Source organism: Calonectris borealis, chromosome 1 (assembly GCF_964195595.1).
Source record: "Calonectris borealis chromosome 1, bCalBor7.hap1.2, whole genome shotgun sequence".
NCBI classification, from domain to species: domain Eukaryota; kingdom Metazoa; phylum Chordata; class Aves; order Procellariiformes; family Procellariidae; genus Calonectris; species Calonectris borealis.
In genome coordinates, this window is record NC_134312.1 from 11,482,553 (window position 1) to 11,502,513 (window position 19,961).

Consider the following 19,961-nt stretch of genomic DNA (forward strand, 5'->3'; position numbering starts at 1 on the left):
AGAAAGCGATGAGGTCTCCCCTCAACCTCCTCTTCTCCAGACTAAACAGTCCCAGTTCCCTCAGCTGCTCCTCATAAGACTTGTTCTCCAGGCCCTTCACCAGCTTTGTTGCCCTTCTCTGGACACGCTCCAGCACCTCAATGTCCTTCTTGTAGCGAGGGTCCCAAAACTGAACACAGGATTCGAGGTGCGGCCTCACCAGTGCCGAGTACAGGGGCACGATCACCTCCCTGCTCCTGCTGGCCACACTATTTCTGATACAGGCCAGGATGCTGTTGGCCTTCTTGGCCACCTGGGCACACTGCTGGCTCATGTTCAGCCGGCTGTCAATCAGCACCCCCAGGTCCTTTTCCCCTGGGCAGCTTTCCAGCCACTCTTGCCCAAGCCTGACTCATCATGTTAATGAAAAAAGAAGAAAATGCAGGCTGTCCATAATGTTTGGGACAGGGTGGGGTCTATTTGTTCTATGGTCCCCCTTCTTTTAATATATTTCCAATAAATGTAATCTGTTTGACAGGTGAAAGTTTTAAGACGTATGTGGCAAGTTGTTAGTTTGGTGTGACTCTAAAGGAACTCTTAACTTAGGCAAAATAGAATGAAATACTCATCGGATTCTCAAGTCTCACGCTTTCAAGACTCACGCTTTTCCCTCCTGTCTCACGCTTCCCTGCCTTAGCGGCAGCATCTCACACATCAGCAGTGTGCTGCCACAGCCTTCTTACTGCTCTTGAACCCCAGGCACCCTGCGCAGACAGGCACGTTGCTCTGCCCTGCAAGGGTGACAGGCACATTTAAGTCCAGCCCTGGGAATATGGAGGTGACATTGTAGCTCCCCACCATCTCCCAGTTGTGCGGCCTGGTGCGGAAGTGTATGTCTATCTTGTAATTGGGTGCAGTGACTAAACATTCATCTTTGCTTTCGATGCCCTGAGGAGCAACATCACATATCCAGTGAATTTATAGATAACGGTTTAATACTCAAACCTTTATCTCTGGTGACCAGTGATAGGACAGAAGGAAATGGAATGAAGCTGTGTCAGGGGAAGTTCAGTTTGGACATTAGGAGAAGGTTCTTCACTGAGAGGGTGGTTGGTCACTGGAACAGGCTTCTCAGGGAAACGGTCATGGCACCAAACCTGTCAGAGTTCAAGGAGTGTCTGGATGATGTTTTTAGTCGTAGGGTTTAGTTTTAGGTAGCTCTGCAAGGAACAGGGAGTTGGACTTGATGATCCTTATGGGTCCCTTCCAACTCGAGATATTCTATGATTCTATGATTCATCTTTTTGGCGAAGGGTGTTTCATGTTCTAAACAACTTGAATTTGACTGAATGAAGATTTCCCCAGTCAAGTGATAATAAAAAAAAATCTACAAAATAATTTTCTAGAAAGTCTCTTCTTGTTACAGCTCTCTCCTAGAATGCGTCTGCATAGCAGTGCCATACAGTGCAGGCTACAGTACTGCAGCACTACCGTAGTGCAGTAGTTCAGATCAGCCAGGTTTCTGGGGAGATGCTGGAGTTTACGGTACTGAAATTTTCAGAAAAAGTCAGAAACACATGGTCTTCAGTAAATAATATATGCTAACTTAGCCACAGAATCATGCAATGACCATAAATGGGTTTATCTTGCTAAGCTAATTAATCTTTCAGCCTACGCTGATGTTCTTTTTGTAACTCTGAGATTCGCAGCGCAGCATTGTACTTTATGGTCTAAACATTAATCCTTTTGTACTCAGTGGGAGCTTTGCATTGATTTATGTGCAGATAATCATATTGGTTAGAAAGGTTAACGAAGCTAACTGAGAGCAGATTTTAGCCCAGTATTTGGTCCTTTCCCTAATATTTATCTCATATTATGCTACAATATTTTTTCAGCAGATATTTAATTATTTAAGTTATATTGTTGTTGAACGCTGCTACCTGTGATCTGTCAAGAGAAACTTAGTATTAAGCACTTTTGCACCTTACATATATTCTGTCTATAATGCACATATATACATTTCACAATGAAAAGAAATGTGATCCATTTTAAATTTCAAGAAATGCCAATAGTGTAAATTGACATATAATCTCAATTTTATTGCTTCCTGTACTTGCAATACAATTTAAGAAATGCAGGAGTGCTCCTACTGAGTAGTAGAATAAGATTTAAACATTTTCTCTACAGCGTATATGTAGGGTTATCCTGTATACTTGAAGATTATCTCTATGCAAGTCATAGGATAGGATAAAACAATTATTCTATAGCAAGATACAAATGCTGAACTTTAACACCACGTATTATTTTTGGCATGTCAAATTACAAACCTTTATTGCTTGAACTACCTCAAATTTTCTGTGTACTGTGATCTACATGGGAATAAAACTTTGCAAATTGTTTTCTTATTTTTCTCTAAATAGGTTCTGGTAAATATTTATAATATCTTCTCACTGCTGAAATATAGATTGTAACTGGCTTGATTCAAGATTCAGTTATTCTTGGGATTAACCTTAAAATCCTATTACCAAGCCTAAAGCAGCAGGGAAAAAAGGAAAAGAAATCAACAAAGCTGGATTTAGCTACAAGACGAAAGCCTGATGAAATCAGATCTATTTCACTATTGCTCATTTAATATGTATAGATACAACTGGGTCACCAAGATGATTTAGCTATGAGGTAGAAGTAGCATAGCAACAAACCTCAGCAGATTGAAAGTCAGCAGCGGTAGTATCTGATTAGGTCTTCATCAAGCTGACTATGTTTTTCTCAATTTTCAGTATTCCTGGAGTGATGTTTCTGATTTATTCAGCTATCATGATCTTGGTATTTTAAATGTGTAAGTTTTGTCTCTGTAGCAAGTTTAAGTATAGGAATTACTGCTTTGTTCAAGTTTATATGATTTTCTATAAAAGATAAACGTTTCTGAATGTTCAAAATACACAATTTACATACAGTTTAAGGCAGGGTCTCATTTAATGTCAGAAGTTTTGAGGGGTAGTTTTTTAGGGTTTCTTTTAGTTTTTTGTTTGTTGTTTTTTTTTTTTTTTACCTTAGAAGTGCAATTTCAGGAGATTCTGATTCAATGTTGAGTCAGTAGATGTTAACAAACTAACTGGGGTAAGTGAAGAATAGGGAAGCAGGTAAGGATGGTTGGGAAAATCTGAATTTTTACTTAGATTTGGTATTAAACAATATTCAGTATGAATAACTTTTTCAGATTTTGAAGATGCAGAAAGACATTTAGATAGAGGTTGGTTGAGAAATGTTAACTTTTACACCTTTTCCATTACGAGTGTTGTAAACACGGTTTGTAAAGCTGTTGGAAATTGAGATGCTTGTTTTGGTAATATGGATCCTTTGTATGGAAAAAAGAGATTTTCATCCTCCTGGAGCTAGGATCTCTTGTGTTTAACATGTGGAAATTTTTCTTAAGGCGGAAGTTTGGATTTTAATATTCCTGCTTCTTCACTCATTTGGCCCACAAGAATATCTAATTGTTTTGTTTGGAATGAGAAACTTATGCCATTCACAGAATGCGCCAACGACCTCCACCAGAAGTGTAAAATTTCCCATTTCAAAATAACATTTGTAAGAGCAGTTCAACTTTTTTTGTTTTAGTGCCACCTAGTGACTAAAACCTAAAAAAGTTTTTAAAAGTTTCATTAATTTATTAGTTTTGATTTGTTTATGCTGTTGCATTTTCCAGTAATGAGATGATTTACAAAAGATTTTGTGTTTTTCAGATTGAATTGCAGAGCTAGTGCTGCTTTCCTTAATTTCTTTTCCTGAGGATTTGTATTCACATAAACTTATTGCTGTCTTTACTGAGAATTGTGGCATTCCTCAGTGGTTTAGTACTTTGTCCAGATCGCATCTGATAAATGTTGACTGATGAAGCTTGCTCTCTTGATCGTGTCATAAAAAAAATTAAGTACATACCTATACATAAACAGAATGATTTAAAAATATATGAACACATACATATGAAGACATCAGATACAGCAGAAAAAAAAGTTCTTGACTGTCAGACTGTCAGAAACAGTAATAAGCATTTTCTAATCAAGATAAATTAATGCCCCAAAATATTACTCTATAATTTTTTATAAAATTTCTTCTTATGCTGCTGTTTTCGATGCCTGTTTGTTTTGCTAGCATTACATGTAATGTGAAGTCTAAGAGTGCAATGAAGGGGATACTTTGGGTTTCCTTTCATAAAAGAAGCAGAATCAATTGAAATGTTCTATTTGTATTTAAGTAACCTCCTACACTTGCCAAAAGAATGATTGACATTGGATTTGAGATTTATATCCCTTATACCTCTCAGGAGATGGTGATATATATAGATATAGAGAGAGGGATAGATGGATATATAGAAGACAATTTGAAACATTCATCAGTTTATACGTTGCCTGTGAAATCAGTGATTTTTCTCTTGCAGTGCTGTAGTCTTCAGAATGAATCATATTAGCTGTGTGTGCTTTTTGAAGAAATTTAAGTGATGAGCTGTTTATTAGAATTCATGCTTCAAGAATTTGTGCCCTATTTGACCTTATAGCAAAATAACTAATATCAAGTTAAAAGGCAAATTTGAGGATTTGGAGTTGGTTGCACAAAGGAAAGGGAAAAGGCATATTCTGGTGCTCTAGTAGTGGGGAAATGAGATTAAAGCTTGTGGCCATGTCTTTGCCTCAGATTTACTTGTTTTCTTCCCTGTTGCTTTACTTTTCTCACCAATAAAATAAGAACAGTCCTGAGCTATTTCACAAGGAGTCTGAGACACTCAGTAATGTTTGAAAATGTCTGTGATGCTAAAGTGTGGATGTCCTTGGGAGTTACATGCTATGTTTTACTTGTTAAAGCTTCTCAACTGGGGAGAGGCTGGATGGTATCTGCTAACGGCAGATTTATCAAAAAAATTACCAATAGACAAGCCAGTTTGTATCTATTTAACAGGTAATATACTGAACGGAATGCAGTTTTAGGAAAAAAAAAAAAAACAAACATGTTTTTCTTCTTCTCATCTATTTTGTTTGCTGTTTTTTTCCCAGACTGCTTGATAGCTTTGATCTTTCTACTTATCTGTCTCAAATGTTTTCCAGTCCCTGTATATCCCACTTCTGAATACTGATCCTTTCTTTCTTCATTTTGCAGCCTTTTTTGATGAGGTGTTCCTCCCCCCTTATTTTTTCTTATACTGTCCTCTTAATGAAAACACCGGTCTGTAGGGTCTCTTGTTATTCATTTTTTGATCTGCCATCATATCCACAGAGTGCTTAGATTGGGAACAGGTATAGGAAATAAACCAACATCTCTGTTTCACTTCCCTCGAACCCTCTAATATCCTGATGTTGGGGTAAGAGTTTTAATAATTTTAAAGCAGCATGCTCTTAGTGAGAGCAGGTTGAGACTCTGGAAAAGAAGAGGGGTTTAGCAATGCAGGAGTAAATATTCTGGATCAGAAGAGGGTTTCAGAATGACAACCCCTTCTCTTGTCCATCAGTTTAACTCTTGGGGCACTATGGGGTGCAGAGGTCCATGAGTCTGGAGGACCCCACAGCTCAATGGAACTACCCAAGGGAGGGGAAAAGTCTCTAGCATTTAGATATTTCACTGCAATTCTGTATAATTTTCCACTGGTTTTGCAAGTTGATCCTTTTCTGAATAGGAGGATAAAGATGAAGTCCTTGTAAGACAGATTAGTATTTCTGTTTCTGATCTTCTCCAGAATGATAAGGTTCAAGTAGCATTAAACTCAAAACTCTTTGTTCAGAGTTTCATGTTCAATTAAATTGATTAACTTATCTTTCAAGTTATTGAGTTGCCCCATTTATGGCCAAAGATTATACTGGTGGTTTGAGGTCAACTAGATTCTCTAACACTCTTAGTGCCCCAGTAACAGGCTTGGGTATTCCTGCCCAAACCCATGACTGGGAGGTCTTCATTTCCTCAGACCTCAGGATCGTTCTGGGAGATCCCAAAGGCAGAGGCTGCAAAATATAAATAAATTGCGTAGTGAGAAATAATCTAGTGAAAAATACATCTAGATCCTATACCTTCCTATATAATTACACGACAAATTTAATTATATTAATACTTCATGATCCTTTAAAAAAAAAAGCTAAGGTTATCCTGTTTTCCATGATTTCCAAGTGTTTTGCTGCAAGCCCCTCTTATTTTAACTTAGGTAAGGAATAAGCTTTTTATGTATTTGAAAAAGTAGAAGCTGTCACTTGTAGTGACATACTGTATAGGGTGGCTTTAGATTTTAACAATTGAATGTTTGCCTCCAAATGTCATCTATTGTTCTGTAAGTGACTCATTGAGCCCACAGCATCGTACACAAATTCAATTTATTTTCTTTTTACCACAATAACATTTTTATGACATATGTTTATCTTTACTGCCATAATTAGGGGGAAACGCCAGTCTGATAAATACCCAACTGATGTTTCATATAGATACACTGAGAGTATTTTATTCAATAAAGTATGGATTGTAATGATTTTAATTTTAAACCTTTGATAGGACATGATTTTGTAAGAACATGGACGTTCCAAAATGGCAACTGGTTTTCAAAATGTTGCATGTTCTTTCTTCCAGATAGACACTAAGTGATTGAGTATATTGTTAATTGGTTTTCAAGAATCATCCAAACCTAAATAAGCATTATTATGATTCTTAGGAGACAGGTAATGTGACCAGTAATTGTCATAGGCGTATTGCATGTATTTTGGCTTTTGCTATCTTCATGTGTGAAGAGTTATTAATGTCACTATTCTTATTGTATTTCAAATGAGTGTAACTGAAAACTGGCTCAGTTTGGTTAATTCAAAGTTATCAATAGTCCTGGTATTTGTCACATGGTCAACTGGTTAAAGAGCAAAATTATTGTAGTGTTGTGTAGCAGATATGACAAGCCAGTTTTAAGGGCAAACTGAAGGCTTTTACACTTGAAATCCTTCAGTGACTACCAGTATTCTACTGGAGTTCAAATTAATTAAATGTAGCCCTGAATTTTGTTCCCCCCTTTGGATATCTTTATCAGTCAAATTTCAACCTTTAGACTTGCCTTCACCTCCCAGCAAGGAGGTAAATGTTCATTTTGGAGGGTTATTGTTCCATTTACTGATTCCTTTACCTAGTCAAAAACTCTTCTCCTCTGCTTTGTTGACTGATGTTAACATTAACGTTGACCGATGTATATCAAAACAGCTAGCTCATATATTTTCTTAATTAAATTACAGCATTTGCAGACTTTGGTTGATGTAACTCTCCATTCTACAAATCTGTTATTTCTCTCCTTCATTTCACATCAGCATTTGTCAATCTATAGATGCAGATATTTTGACCTTGACCCTTTGTTCAGTTTACATCATATGTAAGTACAGTACCGTTTACTTGTTAACTGCTTAAACAGTTTGAGCCAATATTCCTGTCAATTTTTTTAAATTTTTGTATCTGTAATTACCAATCCATATTCTAGATACCTGACCTTCATAGAAATCATTACCCTGATACATTTGCAGGACTGCTAGCAAGCAATTTAGATTTGCAGTTTAATGTTAGTGGCATTTCAGGGAGAAATTTTCACTTGTCACTAAATTTTCACTTGAACACCTAAACCGCTGTTTGCTATAGCCCAAGACAAGGCATGCATTGACCATAAGATTGAACTTATTTTATATTAGCTCATGAAATAACTTACATATAATGTCACTGATGAAACAGAACTGTGTTTTCACTCTCCTTTTTTCAGATGGAATTGGCTTGTGTAGAGCAGAGCTACCTACCAGATAGTAGTGATGTCCTTTCGAAGCACAAGATCTGTACTCCCATCCCATCTCGCAATTAGAATTCATTCTCAGATCTTGTACTTTTAAAATTGCTTTACTTGAGTAATTTTCCAATCATGATTAGAAAATCAGGTCAAGGCAAGCTGAAATAATTCCATAGCACAATGTTTTCACTCCCACATGGTTAACGTACCTGATAATCATCGGGTGATTTATTGGTTACTTCTGTTAAGAAACTTCTATAAGAAAGACCGTTGAGTATGTCAGTGTTCTGCACCAAAGTGAATTGATTACAGTTGTGTGATCATTTTGTGGTTTTGCTTAAGCAGCAAAAACATGCTGCTTAAGCAGAGCGAATAAAAATCACCACATGATATTGAGGGGAAATGGAAAAATGAATGACTATAATTTGTTTGAGTCTGGGGAAAGAACTTTTATAAAAGATAATGGTTTTAAAATCACACAATGGATAGTTATGTTAGGGTTCCGTTGGGAGTCTTACATTTTAGTTACAGTGGAGGGTTGGTCCTACCAAAATTATTCTTTTCTGGGAAATATGGCATACATTAAAGGAATACTTAAGCTGAAAATTTGGTTGTATGTAATCCAATTCCATGTGTTCATTTAATTTAAAGGTGAAGTTTGCATTGTGACACTGGGAGAACTGGAAAATATTTTTTATCTTCATTATCTCATACTGTTTTCATACTTTTGTTACTGTAAATAATTTAGATACATGATACTATATTTACAGTTGTGGTATTATGAAAATTAAAGCCCTGATAAATAGAATATTACAAAGTATTACAAAAATAAATATTACAAAAATAAATAAGCAACCTTTGTCATATTATTATATATATTATTATATATATTATTATATATATACTCTTTTGTAGAATGCCTGGTCAAATACAATATTGCATTTTTCAAAGTTAAAACAGTTGTTCACGCTTTTGCATGTTTTTAGAAACAGTTGTCTCCTTGTGACACATTGGGAACTGCATATTGATAGAAAAGGGGACAGAAAACTTCATGTAAAGTCATTTGAGAATAACTTGCTCCCACAGATTTTAATCATGTGGGGAACAGAGCTGTAAAATTGGGACAGAATAATAACTGTCCTTATTAATTAGAAAGACATATGAAGATTCTTATATGGTATTCTCATAGTGTATATCCTTGCCTAGCAAGAATCCATACAATTTTTTAGCAAATACGGTCCTCAGGAAAACAGCAGCTATACCATAAACCAGTATCAGTATCTCACCAAAAGATAATATTAACTCATGAGGAATGAGCAAAAATAAGTTCCCTGGAAAAATAAATACAATATGAAGATGACAAGCTATGAGATTAATTGTGAACTACTTAATGCTCAAAATCAAAATAGTGGGTTTTCTTTAAGTTTTACATACATGCAGGAGTGGCTTGTGGTACAATAATCATATTAGAAGGTGAGGCAGAAAAAATCATGTTTTAAAGTCTCTAGTTCATGGGGCACTTTGACACATCCTTTTTGCGAGAATAAGAAATTACACATGGAAACATAGGTTAGAATCCAGAATAGCAAATGCTTTCATAATAGTGCCTGGATTTGCTCACTTATAGCCAAAAAACCCACAGCTGCAGTTCTGTGGCTATTTTCAAGACGGATCTGGAACAAATTAGGCTAAGCCTTCTGCTGAGGATGGTGCCTTTCTCTGTCGTCTCTGCCACAAGCTGTACTGTGTTTGCTATTATACATTTGTTCCTACTAAGTCAATAGCAGAAGTCTCATTGATTAAAGTGGATGTTTGATAAAAATTACTGGTAGTTCATATTTTGTTTGGTCCTAAGGGCAGGGAGCATGCATCTGTACGCATCTGATTCCAGGACATGGAAAAGTCTGCGTACCTCCTAAGCATCCTATTAACTTGAATTGAATTATTATGCATTATTAAAAGTGCTTTGATATTATCAATCCCTTCATCCTTTTAAGTTCTGTTTGTTGTAAGTGTCCTACAATTACAGTGCAAGTTGGTCATCTTATTTGCCAGTGAGAAAAAAATCTCACACAAAAAAATCTGGATAGATAAAACGGTTTAAAAATTGACCAAAACTACAGTTTTAGTAATATTAGTCAAGAGCATCTTAAATAAAAATCACTGTGTTGTAGTTAAAAGGAGATTTTTATTCAAATAGAGTTCAACATAGATTATGTGCAGTAATATGCACTTTCATTCAAGACTACAGTTAGAATCATACATGCTACAGCAATTTTTAAGAGAAGTCTCATCTTTGACTTCAGATAGATAGATAAAGAGGTAGCTAAAAAGTGAGACATATCTCTGTATCACTCTCTCTCTACCGGGATATATATATAATTGTATTTATACATGTATGTATGTATATTTATACAGAGACAGATTTTAAAGGGATCATAAACTGATTTTTACTTGTGCAGACAACATTTTGCACATAAAAAAATTTTCTATGTATGCTTTTAAAAAAGGTCAGAATTTTGTATAAATGAATTTTTCAATGACTAGTCTTTACTGATATGTGGGTAAGAGAGCACAAATATGTGTGTTCTCAATACACAAATTTGTATTATTATTATTAACAATATTCTTCTACTTGCAGCTATACTCTCATGTGCTTCCTTTGCCCCAAGAGTGTATTTTGTTTTCTATAAGATGTATGTACTAACTGATTATGACCTGCAAGTTTCATTGTAAAACAGCAGCTTTAGCGACAGACTAGTTTGTGCAATATGGAAGTCACCTGATAATTCAACCAATACTTTTCAGTGATCAAAAAAAGTAAAATAATATTTTCCCATGTTTTTTTATTTCCCTAACTCTGAGTTTCTCAGTTCGATTTCATTATATGAGCTTGAAAAAAAATTTGTGGGAGTTTTCCCAGTACAGTAGAAGGTTTTGGATTGCAACAGAGAGCGAAGCATCAAATACTTTTTTTTTTTTTTTTTTAATATTTATTGCCCAATTTTGAAATCTCTGGACCCTGCTGGACAGTCTCAATGTAATGGAAATGAAAATCCAGGTGTGACATACCTTATCTCATGGATTAAGAAAACATTAGCCTTTACTACTACAGTACCTAGAAAAGAGAATTAACTGTCTTTAATACTATTTCTATTTATTTTACAGTTTAACAATAATGCTCAGAACGTTAGTTGCTTTAATCATCTTGTCCAAGCTAATGTGAGGAACAAGAAGAAACTGAAAGAAGCTGTCTATAAAATCTCTGCTAAAGGAATCACAGATTACAAAAAAGGCTTTAGCTATGCTTTTGAACAGCTGCTAAATGTAAGTATGAAAGTAATCTCTCTCTGCTTTAAAGTAAAGAAGGAGAACTTGAACATTCAGATGGCCACTGAATGCTCTTTCATCATGTAACTGAGTGATAACCAGTACAACACCTTATTTAAGAAGTAAATTTATCCCAATAATATGTTTTTTTCTTTGCAGATCCCCAAGCAGGTTGCTAAGATTTGGGAATAAATTTGGTTTTCAATATGCTGTACTCTTTTCACTTCATCCATTCAGCTAGTTTTTCATTTAACATGTGATTCTCAGTTGGCACGTACCTGTGGTAGTGGTTGTTTTGCAGGTAATTTTAAAATGGAGGGCTACAAAATGTTACAATGTTGTTTATTATTTCAGTTTTACCACAGTATCTCCTAACAAAATTTAGTTAACCTGCAATTTTGTATTTATCACGTCATATATAGTTGATCATGGCTTGAGCAGGACAGAGGGGAGCAAATTACTTAGTTAACAGAGGAATATTAGGCACTTGAGAGTATTCTAATTCCTTTCTCCTTGCCATGCATAAAATTAGTAGTTTCCTCAAAAACTAAATGCATTGTCTCCATGTTTTAATTACATAATTGCAAACTTTCTAGTTTGCACCCAAGCACTGGCTTTCTAAGTAGTAACATTTCCCGTTTACCACAAATGTTGGGGTTTTATTAGGTTTTTTTTTTTGAAGTTTGTGTAGTTTAAAAAAATTCTACATTTCACCTTCATAAAGACTGCATATTGGATCTTCACTTTCGTGTAAATAAAGCTATACCAATTTACAGAAGTTAAGGATCTAGCTTAATGAATATAAAATATATTTTTTTTTTACTTTTAGTATATCAGTTATGTCTCTCAGTGTACAAATGTTTAAATTTTTCCTCTAATCTGCCAGATTCTGGACTTCAGGGCACTTCCCTGCCATTGTATATGCAGCTTAGGGCTACAGATTGTTGAAAAATTCCTAACCTTGTTAAATTTTGATGGAGGAAAAGAAAATACGTTTTCAAGGGTATTTTCGCAGCAGATCACTATTTAGATGAACAGAGGTGTTTGGTGGGGAAATGATTGTGTGCCCTCTGCTGATGGTTATATAAAACTGCAAACAGGATTTTAAAAGCTGTTGGACTTTTTCGGACCGGGCAGAACCGCATTTCCCTTTTTCTTCATTCATCTCCTTCAGAGGGAACCGGCAAGACACAATAAATTTTGCCAAACACAGCTTGTTCCTCATAATATTTATATTTGATTAACAGTTTGTATTACGTCTGGTGCAGCACCAGATTTGTACTTCGTGTGCAGGCAGTATTCAGAAGACCTGAGCACAGGGGAAGCCTCAAAGTGGACTTGTTTGTAGGACTAAAAAAAATTGCTTAAAAAAATAATTGGAGATCAGTCTCATAGTGGAACCGTCTCTCTCGTAGCTGGAGACAGACGTGTGATTAGCCTCACACAATCTCTTGCAAGCCTGTAAATTATGGCTGGACATTGTGGATGTCAAGCGAAATTAAGAGATTGCACTAGGTTACAGAAGTACAGTCGTCCTCTCCAGATATTGGCAAATCCATTTGGCAGGAAGAGTAAAGGGCTGGTGATGGAGTTAGCGCTAGACTCTGGTGACAAGACAATATAATAGGATGATATAATACAGGCTTAAACAAATAATAAAAAAAATACGCTTAGGGATAGCTTCCAGTTATATATTTATGAATTCAAACAGTCCAATTGCTTTAAGGTCCATGGAAATGGAATAGTTTTTAACAGCTCAAATTCTCTCAATAATTTTGTGGGTTCTATTTCTGGATGACAGTTATTTCTAACAATTTTCTTGAGTACCAAAGTAATATTTTACTTGTGCCATGAAAAACTTATTGTCTGATGTGTTGCTAGATGGAAATAGACACTTCAGGTTTTTTCAACATATTAATTCAAGTGAGTATCAATAATCTGGATTCCATCATTTTTATGCAGTATTTTTCCATTATTTTTGTTATATTAGCTTGCTATTTCTTTGAAAATAGTAATACTTCAGTTCCAGGAATTCAGGAGGGTTTTTTCCCCATATCGTAATAACTATGATTTGTCAAAAAAATTACCTTGAAATAATCTCTTCTTGATTCAAGTAGTTGATTTTTGCCTTGGTTTACCTTTTCATCCTTCTGTGGCTTGCAACTCATAATGAAAAATGCATTCCTAAAGTGTCATGTCACAAGGTATAATCCTGACCTGCCATTTATGAGTTAATTTTAAGGATGTGAAACTCATATAAAACAAAAGCAATTTTAGGCACAGTATAAAATGGATCACGTCTTGCTTGCTTTTTTGAAAGAAAAAAAAGAAAGGCCTTTACCAAGTGCAAGAGAGAGCTAAAAATGAACACGTAGACTCAGTTCCAACTTGTATTCTTCTGTGGTTTAAGCTAAGAAGCTATTTTTTGTCCCGGGGAAGTTGCTGTATAGGCAACACACTCCTCTTCAGCTGTGATGGGAGGGCAGAGCCATCCATTGGGCCGGTGAGGCAAACTGTTCAGAGAGATTATGAAATTATTTCATCAGCCTTACAAAATCACTTATATTCACTCCCTGAGCTAGTATCTCTCCATCTTTGGGCAAATGGGGGTGGGAGGGGAAGATGTGTTGTAAAGGCAATTCTGCCTTCCTTTTGATCACTTGTAAGAAACTGATCTGTAAAGTTCATTCATCAGGATGCAAAGTTTTTATGGTGGGAAAATATCATATTATTTGAGCTTATTCATATTCAGATTTCCAACATTGTTTGGAGGCTAAAATCTTGGATTTTTTTTCCGTGGCATGACTTTAGTGTCTAAACAGTGTAGTGTAAGTAAATGCCTTTCTGTAAGTACTAGGAGGTAAAGAGAAAGCATTTTTCTGATACTGTATTAGCATGAGGTAAGAAAGCTGCTAGAAAAAATCCTGATTTAGTTAAAACAGAGACTAGCTCAAGTTCATATTGCCCATAATAGTGCTCATTTAAAAATCAATAGGAATGTTTTATAATATGAGCAGACTTTGGTCCCCTTCCTTGTCATCTTTTTGCTTTCCCTTTGATTTTATTTTGGCCCGTATATTAAATCACTGTAAATGTAGGTGCGTTTTTTTATTTATGAAGTATCCAACTCTACTTTTATTACTTTTTTAATATCAAAAAGATTGCAGCCCAAAGCAGTATCTTGTAGGTTATATTTCACAAGCAAAAAATGGTCATAAATTATTTAATTCCAAATGAAACACAGTGTGCTGATGAAATTGGAGAAAATGTATTGATTTCAAGTGGGGTTTATGTGTTGTTACATGTAAGAAAATATTTGGACTTGTTTTTATCAAATTATTAAATAAGTAGTTATTCACTGAATATTGAACTACCAATACAAGTCTGAGGAATAACTATTCATCTGTTAGCATAGTGATTGCAAATAAAGTTTTTGTATTTTAGTTTTCTGGGAGCACTGTAGAACTGTGGAGCTGCAATATTGAGGATTATTGGCTGATGTTTGAGGGCTGGCTTTGGTGTTTCATCTCTTTATTACAGAAGAACAAGGAAACAGATCAGAGAGAATGATGAAAAGTAATGAAAGGGAGCGGGATCATCTCACCTGACTAGCCAGGTGAAAGTTAGTCACTATCCAATCACAAAGACTAAAGCAAGTGACAACTAGGTACTTTGTAAGGATGACCTTCTTATTTCTTTTCCTGACCATATAGTAAATTCATACAGCAAAATTCAGGCTTTTGGAAGGGGAAGTTGAATTTATTTTACTGAATCTCTAAGGGTTTTACTCTGTCACATCCCACTACTCCGAATTACCAAGATGTGTCTGACTAGGAGCATTTTTATGCAACACAGAGGACAAGGAACACTGACTGTAAAATTCATGAACAATTTGCTTAGACTAGATTCTTAACTTTTAGGGAATAAGGGAAGAAGGTGAATGCCAAAGGAGAAGCCTCTGGCTCCTTTCATAAGGAGCCAAAATTCCTATTCCTCTCTCTACTGTTGTGGGTGTGGAACAATGTTTTTATTCCTTTGCACAACAAACTGTTTTTTTCCCAGTGGCTTTACTAGTTACTTTGACTGCTGAATTAGGAGTCAGAGGGTCTTTTCAATTCTCTCTATTCCAGGCTTGCTCTGCAGAAATAATGGAACATGTTCAGTTCTTCACCTCTGAGTTGCAATCTAATTAGAGAAGTAGGTGATGGAGAGATCTTAATACTCTAAGTGGCCATATCTTGGCTGCAATATATTGTGTAAACCTTGTTTTAAAATACTTCTCTAAAGGTTAGCTACTCATTTCATTGTATTAAAAAAAAAAAAATCAGGAAAGAATTAAAGAAGTGGAAAATGGAGCTTATTTTAAGAAATGTGACAAAACCAGCAAATGCAAAAATTTTTCTAAGTTTATGAAGTAGAATTTTTTAGATGTACCTATAGGATGCCTAAATTATCAGAGTTTTCATTTAAGTGGTCAGTGAGCTTGATAGTTTCTGTGAGTAGGAGTCCAGCAGAAAAAAAAAGAATATTCAGTAATTCATTAGAGGATTGTTATTCTCAGATTTCCACAAGGACAATAAGGGTAAGGAAAAAAGTAAGGATGAGAAAAGAGAAGAGTGAAAATGTTTGGAGGCCCTCACTGTACAAGTCCCATTCAGAAGATCTGTAGAGGAATGCTGTGGGGTTGATGTAATGCGCATGAGCTAAAGAGCTTTCCTTGTGTTGTTGGAGGTTAGAGGAGCCACCAGATCCCCATTCCTCTGTGAGGCGCCAGACCTGAAATGAGTCATATTTAACTCTCATGGAACAGAAATATGGTTTTGTTTTGGTTTGGGGTTTTTGTGTTTGTTTGTTTGTTTGTTTGTTTGTTTTTTTGTTTTTTGTTTTTTGTTTTTTTCATTCAGAAGTGGGTATTGAATGAAATTCTAAAAGACTTTGGAAGTTTTGCCATTACTGTTTTAAAGCATGTTGATATAAAAGCCATCAAATAAAACAGTTGTTATTCCTTATAGCCTGAAATTAAAAAAAAGCTTCTGTTTGTATCTCCTACAGCACAGTGTCTCTAGAGCTAACTGCAATAAGATTATTATGTTGTTTACGGATGGCGGTGAAGAAAGAGCACAAGAAATTTTCCATAAATATAATGAAGACAAAAAAGTAAGTGATATATGAAAGATTTTACTGCATAAAATACAACAGCACAAAAAGGAACATTTAAATATGGAAGTAAAAGCATTTTTGGCATGTGTATAAAGTACTTTTTAAAAACGTATTAGTATTGAACCTTAAGGCACTTAAAGCTTTCTCAATCTATAACATTTCTTTGAAAAAAACATAAAATATATTTAATATTTTACACCTTGTGACTCATGGTGTCAAGTGGTGCAAAAGCATACCATAAGCCATAAAGAATTAAACTTTTTATTGACATTTTTCTTGTATTACTGTAATCCTTGCATTATCAAGCAGAAACACAGGTAGTTAAATGATATGAGATATATCTGTATCTCCTCACTGTGAATATTTTCTATGTGTTTTTGTTGTTCTTCAGGCAAAGGCAAAACCAGATCTCAAGTTTAGAATCTGAATCTGAATAGATTTGGGCTGGAACAAACCCACATGTTTTTCCCAGTGAGGCTAATTATACCTTTGAATGTCTTAGCTAGGCGTGGGATGGCTTTCTATTGATGAAATTTGATCTGTGGTTCAACCAGAATTATGGGCTTGACACGAGAATCACTGGATGAGTTGTATTGTTCAGCTTAGATTGGATTATTAGCTGTGCTGGTTTTTGATTTAAGTTTTGAATCTAATCAAACTTCTGGTCTGGCTTTTGCATACTTATAGATGTAAAAATGCATGAAAATGTGTCTCTATGTGTCTGTGAAATAAAACAGCTTTGTAAATTGTCTCCTACATTTTAGTGCAAATCATTATATTTAGAAGATTAATCACTTTCTAAATAAAAGTTAAAAATGAGCTGGATTCACACTACAACTAAGAATTTACCTTTTCTAGTGCTTGGGGTTGTGCCTATACTGGGCTTTTGTGCATCTTTTTGTTTTGTTTTGTTTTGTTTTCAAAAAAGGCAGCTAGAAGTTAGATCACAATTCACCGAGACACTTTTAACAGTTGCCATAGATGCTTATATATAAAGCAGTGGAAGTATTTCACTGGAAATCCTCATATATTTGAATTAATCCCTTCAAAAGGAGAACTAGAAATGCAAGGCACAATTTCCATCTCGACCAGTGATTCACTCAGTGACCTTGAATAATCATTTTGTGTCTGCTTTATAATAGTGTTTCACACAGAATGATATGGTGGGGTTTAGTTAATCTTTGTGTCTGAGCTGAAAGTACTTTTTAAACTGACAATTAGAAGGAAGAACTGAAATCATAGCAACTTGTCTGTATTCTGAAAATATATGCAGAGATTCCTCTTCAAATTTGGACTTGGTAGCTTTTATTGTGTTACAACAAAAGCCATCAGCTAAATGAAATACATGCATAAGGGAGAAGATGTATGATTAATTTCTTATTATTTTCTATTTAATTTGCTGTGTTAGGAGGAAAGTATAGTAAAATATTCAGTCCAAACAACAAAACTGATTTGCAGTGCTGAGATTTGTGATCTTACTCACATCATGCCTGACGATCGATTATTCTGTGAAGTATAATAAATAAAAAGTAGGATTTACTAATTTAAAATGGTTAGTTTACTGCATCCTTTAATACTGTAAATTTGCATTGCCAAGGGTTGGGTTGGTTCCATATATACTGTTGTATATAACACAATACACTCTCACTTTCCTGTTCCCTCTAGTGAATGAGGATTTGGGGGTTTCATTTTATACTACAAATGTGTAATGGTGATAATGGCCACTGTATGGATTTCTGATTATTTAAGTATATTTTCTTATATAATTAAATGCAGTGCAGATGCAATGCAAGGCAAATTTCCTACACTTGATCAAGTAATATGTATATACATGTTCAAATCTTAGTAAGCACTTACATTTTGTTACTTGTCTAATAAAGTACTGGGCTGCTAGATGCCATCCCTTACTGGTTTTCTCCAAGGTGACACTGGAAATACAAGAAATACTAAGAAAGTTTTTGCAGGTATAATTTGAAGAAACTTTTGCTTTCTCCTTATAGTTTTCAATCAGTAAAAATCCTTGTGGTGTTGAAGGGAAATTTATGGTTGAAAAACTTCTAATGAGATTGAACCAGTAAATTAATCTTTAGAAATAATAATGAAACCCCACTGGCAATCTTTCATAACATTCTAATATTTTTAAAAATAAGACTAATGCAAAATATGTTTGTGGTCATGCTCTCCTTAGTAAGACTACACTTGATTTCAGAACGATAACATGTAAGCTCTCTTGTTGTTCCCTCTCTGTGTAATTTAATGTTAATCTTAATCCAGTAGAGCATAATAATATAATTGACATTCTAACATGAGAAATACACATATACTTTTAGTTTTGTAAAGTCATAGTCACATAGTGTTACCTTTTTAGATTGCATAATAGGCTGCTTTCATATATTAAGTGATAAGATATTTAAAGATATGTGGATCTAGATGCTGTTGTCTTTATTGTAGTAAATTTATAATTTATTTCACAAATAGCCCATTGAATGTAAGACCAATTTTATAATTATCGTTTGTAGAGAGACTATTCAATGCAAGATGTTAAAAAGTTTTCTGTGTTTTACCGTAGTAGCACTTCATAGTATAAAGATGTATCAGCTGATGTCTTTTCTTGCCTGCTCTGAGCATTTTTCTTTGTGTTTTGCATACAGTATATAAAAGATGGATCTTTATTGTCTTATATCACAGCCAGTCACTTCCCATCTTAGGTACACTGTGTTGTAAACTTTTTTTTCATATAAACAAAAGACCATTCATTCAAATCTATTAATCCTTGTTTTCATCTTCCTGGTGTAAAAATACTTTCTTCTTCATCAGTTCTTCGTCAGTTACTTTGTAATTCCTTGGCATGAAGGAAGTTTCAATATGTTTTGGCCCATCAGATGACATGACTTAGTACATTTGTTTGCAGTGCCCTTAGTGCAACCTTCAAGTTAAGAAGTGAAAGAATACAATAAACAACTGGAAACTACTAAAAGAGCAGCCTAGAATCTAGAGGCTGGAAAATTGTCCTGTTGAATTAGGGGGTTTAATCTGTTCGAAATAGCATACAGACATATTTAAAATAATTTTCTATCTTTGCAAATCATTTACATTATGAATATGAGGGTTATTATAAAACTTATGTAACACAATTTTGAGGAGACACATTCTTAGTTTTCATCTGTTTGAAGTGGAAAATCACAGTTGTGTTTCATCTTTGCATGACTTTTTCCCTTTATAAAGCCAGATTTTATTGTCAGATTGCAACTACATGCTATGCCTGATATTTAAAAACTGGCATGTTTACCTTTACGGTGACATTTGAGGCACTCACATTAAATGTGTGAAATACCACACACGTGCTAAATTTCAGGAATGGGGGTGGTAAATTTTCATTTTATTTGCACTCATACTACAGATGACTTCATCGAAGATACCAATATAAATTTAATTGAAATGTAGGCCCAGTAGGCGTTCTCCATCCTGAGAATTTTGAATTCAGGTTGAAAACAGAAAACTAACTACAGCTCTTTGGGGCAGATTGCGCACCCTAAAATCTGTGATTTGAAGGATTGCTCAACTTATGTGAATAGGAAAAGGCCTTAAACATAACTCTTGCACTTTCAGTTGTTTGAAGTTTCCTGGCATGATAGAGGTTTGTGTGGGTCAGATGGATTGATCTGACCCACACAGGCAAGAAGATCTGACCCCTCAGGTAGGAGGAGAACCATAA

The 19,961-nt window shown here is 34.9% G+C and overlaps 1 protein-coding gene across 2 annotated transcripts in view; it reads left to right on the top strand.

Annotated features, from left to right (window-relative positions):
- CACNA2D1 (calcium voltage-gated channel auxiliary subunit alpha2delta 1) overlaps nucleotides 1-19,961 on the top strand; it is a 436,751-nt gene that overhangs the window by 340,802 nt on the left and 75,988 nt on the right. For both annotated transcript variants that reach the window (XM_075144442.1, XM_075144450.1), the window contains exons 11-12: nucleotides 10,925-11,083; nucleotides 16,139-16,243. In XM_075144442.1, the coding sequence (XP_075000543.1) occupies nucleotides 10,925-11,083; nucleotides 16,139-16,243 (264 nt within the window). The remainder of the gene's footprint in view (nucleotides 1-10,924; nucleotides 11,084-16,138; nucleotides 16,244-19,961) is intronic.